Source organism: Eublepharis macularius, chromosome 9 (assembly GCF_028583425.1).
Source record: "Eublepharis macularius isolate TG4126 chromosome 9, MPM_Emac_v1.0, whole genome shotgun sequence".
NCBI classification, from domain to species: Eukaryota; Metazoa; Chordata; class Lepidosauria; order Squamata; family Eublepharidae; genus Eublepharis; species Eublepharis macularius.
The window spans coordinates 3590977-3600622 of NC_072798.1; the positions used below are offsets into that span (position 1 = coordinate 3590977).

The 9646-nt window shown below is 48.8% G+C and overlaps 1 protein-coding gene across 1 annotated transcript in view; it reads left to right on the plus strand.

Annotated features, from left to right (window-relative positions):
* Positions 1–8397, plus strand: part of SMO (smoothened, frizzled class receptor) — a 29446-nt gene extending 21049 nt beyond the window's left edge. Inside the window, exons 9-12 of the mRNA XM_054988353.1 lie at positions 264–449; positions 622–770; positions 2372–2506; positions 4922–8397. Of these exons, the coding sequence (XP_054844328.1) occupies positions 264–449; positions 622–770; positions 2372–2506; positions 4922–5556 (1105 nt within the window). The 3' untranslated portion in view covers positions 5557–8397. The remainder of the gene's footprint in view (positions 1–263; positions 450–621; positions 771–2371; positions 2507–4921) is intronic.
* Positions 8398–9646: the final 1249 nt, after the last annotated feature.

The following is a 9646-nucleotide window of genomic DNA, read 5'->3' on the forward strand; positions in this document are numbered from 1 at the left end:
CATCTGGACAGAGGGCAGAAAAAAATAATTGAGGGGTGTTGGTTGCTTTACATTCAGACACCAAAGCGTCCTTTTTGACACCCGGGTTATCTTTCACTGGGCTTGAGAATAAGCTCAGCAGAGTAATTTTAGACCTGATCATACCAAAAGAAAGTTGAGGGCCACCTCCAGATACGAAGTTCTCTTCTCTTCTCTTCGCTTCTCTTCGCTTCTCTTCCCCCATGAAAAAAGTAGCATTTCAGCTCTCCTCTTTTTCGCTGCAGCTGCGAGGCCAATGTCACCATTGCCACTCAAACCAACAAGCCGATCCCGGACTGCGAGATCAAGAACCGTCCCAGCCTCCTGGTGGAGAAGATCAACCTTTTCGCCATGTTTGGGACGGGTATTTCCATGAGCACCTGGGTGTGGACCAAAGCCACCCTCCTCATCTGGAAGCGCACCTGGTGCAGGTAGGCAGGTGGCTTGGAGGGGGGGGCGTTCTGCGTTGGAGGCTTGTAACTTGGGGTCCCAGGGGCTGTGGCCGCTGAGCCCTCGGGCGAGTCCCCCGTCCTGTGTGCTGGCTTGGGGTGGTGTCCCTCCTGCCCTGCTGCTGCCCTCATCGGTGCCCGCTGCTCGTTTTAGGCTGACCGGCCAGAGCAACAACGAGCCCAAGAGAATCAAAAAAAGCAAGATGATCGCCAAGGCGTTCTCCAAGCGGAAGGAGCTGCAGCAGAATCCGCATCAGGAGCTGTCCTTCAGCATGCGCACCGTCTCGCACGAGGGGCCTGTGGGTACGTGCGTGAGAGTGGAGGGGCGGGGGTGGCAGAGAGTATGAGCCAATGCGCTTCGTGGTGGTGGAGAGTTTTGGTTCCTCGTCCAATACTTGCCTTACTCCTCACTGGTGATGCGTGTTTGCATAACATTCAGACGAAGTCTTTTTTACGTTTCTCCTTCTCACTGGTTTGATCGACTTTTACGTGTCTACTGACAGGCAGAGTCAAGGTGTCTAAGGGCTGAAAGGAAAAATTTAAAAATGGAAATATGAAACGAGCCAATTTTACTTCTTTCTCTTGCTGGGGTTCTTTCTGCCTTTTTACCACTCACAAGTCCCTCGGACTACAGAATTGCGCACCCCGTCACCACGCACAGCTTCCCTCTATTTACTTAACCCCAGGTTCCTTGCCCTCCTCAAAGGAAAGCGGAGAAGTGGATTCGTTTTAGTTTAGTGTGTTTACTTGAACACACTTTCAGGATTCTTTAATCCTGCACCAGAGAACTCATCAGTTGGACTCCAGACCTCGTTGTCTTGGATCCTACAGAGAGCGGATTGGGAAACGCTGGGTTGTGGAGAACACGGGAACCAGATATAACAAACCAAACAAGCTTATTTGGGTGATAAGAGCGCATGATAACTTCTTCCCAATTCAGACAGCTAGATGCCACCCTAGCTGGGAGGCGCTTTCTACTTAAGAGGTACAGCATTGATTCAATCAGTAGCTTGTAATGTAACCACAGTAACCAGACAGCTTGACACTTTTTGAGCTGTCTTTTCATGTAGAACATCACCCAAACTGCTGCCTGTCAAAATCAATAACCCCTAGCAGACAACCTTGCCTAGTCCAGGATACTTCCTATCTCTGTTCCTTCCAAAACTGACTGTCTGTCTCTTTTGTTGGTGGTTGACAGTTCAGTTTTCCGCTTTGGAGTTCCGTTAGCCTTTTTGAACGGGGTTGATCAACTCTTAACTAGGGAGAACAGAGGACAGAACCTTCTCTTGTTCATCACAGACCTGTCGGTTGAGACTTAGGCCCTGCGGGACGTTATACAGTTCCGCTGGGCCTGTCAGACAGCAGGCCTATGGTTATGGTTGAGGTGTAGGCGAATTATCCGGCAGCCTTCCTGCTGTGGTCTCTTTTGGCCTGCCCTGCTATGTTGGTTGATCTTGGACGACCTGTTGTGTCGCGTCCCGTAGTATTTGGGTGTTTGAGTGTGTTATCTGGGGAATTATGAATGCGCTTCCTTGCGTTAAATTGTTTTTTAATCTAAGTTGTATTGAAGTTGTTTGTATTTTTATTCGTATTTATTGTATGTCTTAAAGCTTTTATCTGTTTATTGTGTTGTGGATTTGTTGTTGTGAGCCCACTTGCAGAGAGGGTGGGCTATAAGCCTAATAAATGAAACTATGTGTGTGTCCCCCATTCTTAGACAATGTGCTCAAAGAATGCTCCTCCTTACCTTAACTTTTTATCACTTCAAGTATCTGAAGAAGTGAGCTGTGACTCACAAAAGCTCCTACCCTACAGTCTTCTAGGCGCTACTGACCACTTGCTCTTTTCTACTGCTACAGACAGACTAACACGGCTACCCATCTTGCTCTTTTTCACCCTTCCAGCTGGTCTAGGTTTTGACATCAATGAGCCCTCAGCCGACGTTTCCTCAGCCTGGGCGCAGCACGTCACCAAGATGGTGGCCCGCCGAGGGGCCATCTTGCCCCAGGACGTCTCCGTCACTCCCGTTGCCACTCCTGGTAAATATTTGGAGCCTGGGTTCAGAGGGAGGGAGGGGTGGCCGAGAGCCAGTTTGATGTAGCAGTTAAGAGCGGCGGGCATCTAATCTGGAGAACCAGGTTTGACTCCCCGCTCCTCCACTTGAAGCCTCCTTGAGGGTTTGCCTGAATGGCTGGAGCTGCCGTTCTTCAGTGACCTCCCCTCTCCAAAGTCTCTAGCAGTTCGTTATTTGTTCACTGGTGGAACACAAAGCGGTTTACATCATTCTCCTCTCCTCCATTTTTCCTCACAGCAACCCTGTGAGGAAGGTTAGGCTGGTAAAGTTTGAGCTAGGGTCTCCAAAATCCTAGTCCAGCACTCTAACCACCACACCAAAGTTAAACCTCTGGGTGAGTGGATACGGAGCCAGATTGGTGAAGTGGTTAAGAGCGGCAGGACTGTAATCTGGAGAGCCAGGTTTGATTCCCCACTCGTCCGCATGAAGCCAGCTGGGTGACCTTGGGTCAATCACAGCTCTCTCAGAGCTCTCTCAGCCGCACCTACCTCACAGGGTGATTGTTGTGGGAATAATAATAACACACTTTGTAAACTGCTCTGAGTGTGTGTTAAGTTGTCCTGAAGGGACAACTTACCTGTAGTCATGTCAGAGGATGGGTTGCTTGAACCGTGGGGCCGTGAGGAACATCTGCCCCTCCCCACAGTTTTCCTGTTTGCCCCATAGGGTAGCTTCACAGGTTGTCTGTTTGTTTCTCCCATTGGGGAAAATGCATTTTGTTTTATTATTTATTTACTTACTTTCTCACCAATGGAGACCCAGAGCAGCTCATGTCGTTCTCTCCTTTTGAACCTCCCAGCAACCCTGTGAGGTAGGATAGGCTAAGTGTGTGTGAGTGGCCCAAGGTCGCCCAGCGAGCTTTCGTAGCAGAGCAGGGATTCAGACCTGCGTCTCCCAGATCCTGGTCCAGCACTCCAACCACTACAGAACACTGTCTAACATTTGCAGTGTGTGTGTGTGTGTGTGTAGGTGCATGCATGTGTTGTGGTCGCAGACAGTGCAAGGAGAAAGTGCTTCTCTTGCTGCAGTCCCAGTCCAGATTGGAGCCTCCAACAACGGCTGTTTACCCCCCTGCACGCACACGTGCACACACCCCAAATGCTTGCAAGAGATCCGTTCGTGTCTTTGCTTGTTTGGCTCAGTGAATATGGATGGAATGCATAGAGTGGGAAAAGTTCATTTTTTTACAGTCACTTTCAGCTTAACGCTTCTGGGCAAATGAGAGATTCCTGTCTTGGTCGGCAGGTGTGGACTTCGGAGAAGCCACAAGTCAAGATGGATTATCCCAGGTGGCCAAGATCTTGTGTATGTGGCTTAGTACTCTGCCACAGGAGTGGGCAAAACGGGCCGAGATATGGGGAAGGGTAGACCTCAGGATTTACGAGGACTAAGCAAATGGGAAGCCTTGGTGGGGACATAGGGCTGATCCACGGTGCATCTGGGAAGCCCCTTCCTGGATCTTCTGTGGAAGAATTACAGACCAGGACTGAGGAGATCTGACTTCAAATCCCCACTCAGTCAGGAAGCTCATGGGGTAGACTACCTCACAGGGTTTTTGTGTGGATACAGTGAGTCGCATATGATCCCTGACCTCCTTGGAGGAAAGGCAGGATAAAAAATTAGCCGGATTCTCAACATTGATGAATTTAGATTCCTCATTTGCCTCCACCCGTTAAAAGACAGAGAACAAAAGATTGGTGCCAGGAATTACAATAGTCAAGAGTCAGTAGCACCTTAAAGATTAACCAACTTTATTGTAGCATAAGCTTTCGAGAGCCACAGCTCTCTTCGTCAGATGCATTATCAGCTTTTGAGAACCACAACTCTCTTTGTCAAATGCATCATCAGCTTTTGAGAACCACAGCTCTCTTCTGACGAAGAGAGCTGCGGTTCTCGAAAGCTGATGATGCATTTGACAAAGAGAGCTGTGGCTCTCGAAAGCTTATGCTAGTTGGTTAGTGTTAAAGGTGCTACTGAACTCTTTACTATTTTGCTACTACAGAATAACACGGCTAACTCCTCTGGAGGAGTGATGATAAAATCCCCACTAAGTATAAAACCCCATGTCAGAAGAGGGACCTTACAATATCTGCGGGATGCCCGGATTGGGCTGAAAGAATGCTTTGCAGTGTTGCAGAAATTGCCTTGGTTCTGATGGCGGAGGAGAAGGAGCTGTGGAGAAGTTGCCTCATCAAAGGCAGGCTGTCTCAGTGCTGCTGGCGCGTCTCCTTTCCCTCCCCTCCTCTCCTCCTCCTGTCCTGCATTCTTAAAATGTGGATTGAAACGCGCTCCCAGGGTTCAGGGAACTGCGCTGCAAAGTGCCCTGGTGTCCGATCTCAGTTTTCATGTCTCTCTCTCTCTCTCTGTGTCTCCTTGCTAGTGCCCCCAGAGGAAAGGGCCAATTTATGGGTGGTAGAGGCTGAGATCTCGCCCCAGCTGGAGAAGAAGCTGCACCACAAAAAGAAGAAGCGCCGGAAGAAGAAAGAGGTGTCTGCTGTGGGGCCCACTGGCGAACGTTATGACACCCATGATGTGGGCCGCTTCGTCCCACCGGGCATCAGCTCCGTCCCGCGCCTTCCTCAGCTCCCTAGGAACAAGTGTTTGGTATCCAGTCCCAGAGAACCTCTGAACGAAATGTTGTCGTCAGGAGCTTACCCGGAATTGAGATCCGGCACTCTGCCGTGGGAAGACCCGTTTTCCAGGGGAGCCCGAGAGCCTCTGGCCAGCTCCAGGCAAAGCAGCGCCCTGAATTGCATCCACCACCCCTTTTGCCCCGATAACGGCCCCGCGGATGAGGCAGGACGCAGGAATGGAGCTCGGCTGTTCCCTGTGCCACAGCAGCAGCTCCAACGCAACAGCTATTTCCAGCAGCCCCGCCCAAGCGCAGCCTCTGCCTCCTTGTTCTTTGGGAGCAGCCCTTACAGGTCACAGACCCAAGGGAGGGGACTGCCCCCCATCCACTCCCGGACCAACCTCATGGATGCCGAGCTCTTGGATGCTGATTCAGATTTCTAGGATTTGGGAAGGGACATCTGTGCATGTACTTGATCGTAGGGCAGCCATGAGTTTTGTTGGGAGGGGCTAAACAGGGCTAAAAAGCTCCCTCCAAAGACTTGATCTGGCGCTGAACTTCCAAGAAAGGATTTTTTTTTTAGAGGGAGTGTTTGTTCTTTTGCTGCGCGCCGTGTCTCGATATTTGCTAACCAATTCCTTTGTGGCTTTGCATGCAGAAGGCTGCAGGTTCCATTTGAACCCAAGAACTTGAGAACTCCTGCTGTTCGTTCCTCCTCTCGGGCAACTGGATCCTGGTCAGTGCGGCCAGCCCAAATGAGTCTGCAAGAAAAGTGGGAAGCCCACCCTTCGGCACTCTCTTTAGCCGTAGCAGGGGCTTGAATTGTGCCAAAGTATTTATAGCTTTGAAATACTGAAGGCAAGTGGGAGAGGACAGAGTCCCTGCAGGGGAACAAAAGCCAAGAGGGTAGAGCATGGTTCACCTGCTCTGGCGAGAGAATCTCTTCTTGGATCCTCTGGTATCCTGGTCGTATAGATGCCCTCAAAGGATTCACAGAAATCTAAATTCAGCCCTTGCTCCAGAGGCGTTCTGGAATCTGCCCCGTAATGGTAAAGGAGTGACACCCTATTGGGCCCTCCCATTTTTGTGGGGTGTGTTCAGATAGAGAAACTTCCCTTCTGGTGGCAAAGCTACAAGGGGTTATGCCAAGACAGGAGCCTCAAGCTACACACACACACCCAGCTGAAAAGCCAGTTCGGTGTAGTGGTTAAGAACGGCAGGACTCTAATCTGGAGAGCCGGGTTCGATTCCCCACTCCTCCGCTTGAAGCCAGCTGGGTGGCCTTGGGTCAGCCACAGCTTCTCAGAGCTCTCTCTGCCCCACCCACCTCACAGGGTGATTGTTGTGAGGATAATAATAACACACTTTGTAAACTGCTCTGAGTAGGCGTTACGTTATCCTGAAGGGCGGTATATAAATCGAATGTTATTATTATTATTAGTATTAAGAACTAACCTCTGTCTTGAGCAGCCCTAGACATAGCAGTGTAGCTGTGTAGTTTAAAATTTCCCTTCTGCTATTGCCCCTTGCAAATTAGATATTGTACAGCAGGGCATCTTAAGAGAGAAGTGTTTACTTTTTAAAAAACTTTTCCGTTGCTGTTGGAAGGAAAGAACATTTCTTGGATCAGATGTGGGAGAACCGGGGTGGGTGGGAATGTTTCAAACAGTTGGCTTTTAGGGACGTGAGCCAGCTTCCTGAAGTTCGGTGTAACCAGTTCCTTTATGGGGACGGACCGTAATTTAGCAACAGATGGCTGGTTTGGCATGCGGAGGGTTCCAAACTCACTGCCCAGGTGTCAGGACGGAGGAAGCTTGCCACCCAGGGCACCAGAGAGCCTCTGCCTAGATAAATTGCCCTGGAATCAAGCTCAGTGGAAGGGAAAGTCGTGCATTTTTTAAAACAAGGGAACTTTCCATCTGCTGTTCAGTTGTTCTGAGAATATTTCCAGTGGAAACAGCCTCAGCAGAAGAGCTCAGAGCTGCTCTCTGGGTGTGCTCTGGGCCTCTGGAGGACCATGTATCCCAGCATACTGTTCTCTGCCTTGATCTTAGCTTATTGGCATTGCCTGCTGGGAACTGCAGTTTCATTGGGAATCGCCCCAGTTGCAGGCCCAGTTCCCCCTCCCATGGCCGTACCCAGTATAGAAAAAAGCAGAATCTTAGTGGGCTAACATGAATGCCCCATGAACAGAAGGTGCTTTAGGGGGGTGTTGAAATAGTTCTGTTTTTTATTCTTCTTTCTTTTGTATTTTCTGTATCCTCTCGATGTATAACATGCACAGGAGATTTTTTAAAAAATAGAATCGAAGCACAGACTCTGTTCTCCTATAAGAAATGACTTTTAACAGAGAAGATACTGCTTGCCGCTGGCGAACACGCTCCGGTTCTGTCCCTTATTTTATAAAACCGCTCCCCCGGCTTCTTTGCTTTTCTTAGTCCCCAGAAGGGCCTCCTTTGCAGGCCTGATGCAAATGCGAGTCTGGCAAAGCAATGGTACTCCTCGCTGGAGAGGGGGAGGCGACGACTTTGCACTCTTTGCACTCGTGCTGTGTGCATTGTAGCCCCTTTTCAACCAGTCCCTTTAAGGATGCAGAATCCCCCTCCCCAAAGTGAGGGGGAGGAGATTTTTGTCTTTAGAGCACTGTGTGAGAATCAATATGTACTTTATTGCTTCAGCACAGCCATAGCAAATAACCAAAAAATTACAATACTATTAACACAAATTACTACATCCTAAAATTTAAACCGAAGTTAACAAAACTCCATCTAGAACTCTAAATCCGAAGATTATTTAAGGAGCTATGACCATATAGCTGCTAGATGTCTAATTAAGCAAAGATTACTGGACATAAGTGCTCAACAAGACCAGGGGGTGCTTGGTATTATGAGTTCAGCAACTTTATATAAACACCTTATATCTCATCCTATAGCCCGGCCAGCTTATTTTGATGACCGAATGGTCACAGAATATAGGACGTCGTTTACTAGAGCTAGGATGAATATACTTTATTTGGCAGTACTGAAAGGCTGTTACAGCAAGACCCCACTTGTTGATGCGTGATCATAAATCCATTGAAGATATGCCCCATGTTATGTTTCGATGCCCGAGATTTGCAACTATTCGGGAGAAGTATCTTAGAAATATTCTGCAACGGGTGCCGGGGAGGTCAGAGCAAGACAAATTAGCAGTGCTGCCGGTAGATAAGGATAAATGGATTACAATGCAAGTAGCAAAGTTTGTAACATCGGTAAACAAAATACAGTTAAGACTATTGAAGTAAGTTTTATCCTAAAGGTAGTAAGTTCCTCTTAGTAGGATTTATTACACTATATTATATGCTGTATGGATTTTGTGTGTGTGAATCAAGTCTCTAGTTCGCCTTCGGGAGGGGGGGTTTAGCTAACATAGGAAAAGAAGACCCTTGAGGGTTACAATTCTGCCACTGACGAATTCAGTGGGATTTATCACTGTTAAATTTTGGGCTCAAGTAGCATAGCCTGCTGATGTTATTTATTGGAATGTCGCTCGGAAGCAAATACCCTGCCCGTGCGCTTCTGAGCATCTAGAGATCTTCACAAGTTGGCCACGAGTTCCAACCCTGTGCCAAGCCCGTGTCTCAGCATGATGTCAGAACTGGCAAACCCTGGTCAGTGAGCGCTCCAGAAAACCTGTGGTTTGAAACGTGCCTGCAAAAGTGATGTGCATGAACGAAAAGGATGTGGCCGTTTACCTAGGGAGGCCCGTAGCACGGAGAGCCTGAGCGGCTGAGCACATGCGAAAACAAGGAGACCTGCAAATTGAGATGTGATGAAGGGCAGAGAGCAACTTTCCTCCCACTCCCAGAATATCCTTTGACGTGTCCAGTAGCACCGTACAGACCAACTAGATTTCCAGGGTATGAGCTTTCGAGCTCCTGCTTTGACTCTCGAATGCTCATACCCTGGAAATCTAGTTGGTCTGTAAGGTGCTACTGGACCCGCTCTTCTACTACAGACCGACACAGCTACCCACCTCAAACTTTGAACTGGGTCATTCACTTGTGGGACTCACTGCCACAAGATCAGGGGTCCTCTTCTGGCTTAGTTGGATTTAAAAGAATTTCATAGCTTTTTGGAAGAGAGGTCTATCATTGGCTATTGGACATGATAGCCAAATTGGGCCCTTGATTGTCAGGTGCTGGGAAGGGATATTATCTTGGCAGATCCTTCTTGTATCGTTTGCCCAGCCTCTGTTCGAAACAGGATTCTGGACCTTCCTTGACCTAATCCATCAAGGCTCTTACGCTTTTTCAGCAGACCGGTTGGTATCAAGCATGCATTTGGGAGCTGAAACTACGGTTTGGGTTTTAAATGGGTCAGTGGTACACATTCATTGGGAGCCGTAATCTTAGTGGTCTTTTCAGCCCCCTTCCAGAGGATGTGTTCATTCGTTCGTTCGTTCATTCCTTACACCCTCTGCTCCTGGTTGCAAATGAGGGCAGGGCATGCAGAGGCCAAGAGAGGCGCTGTGACCACAGTGAGTTTGTGGTTC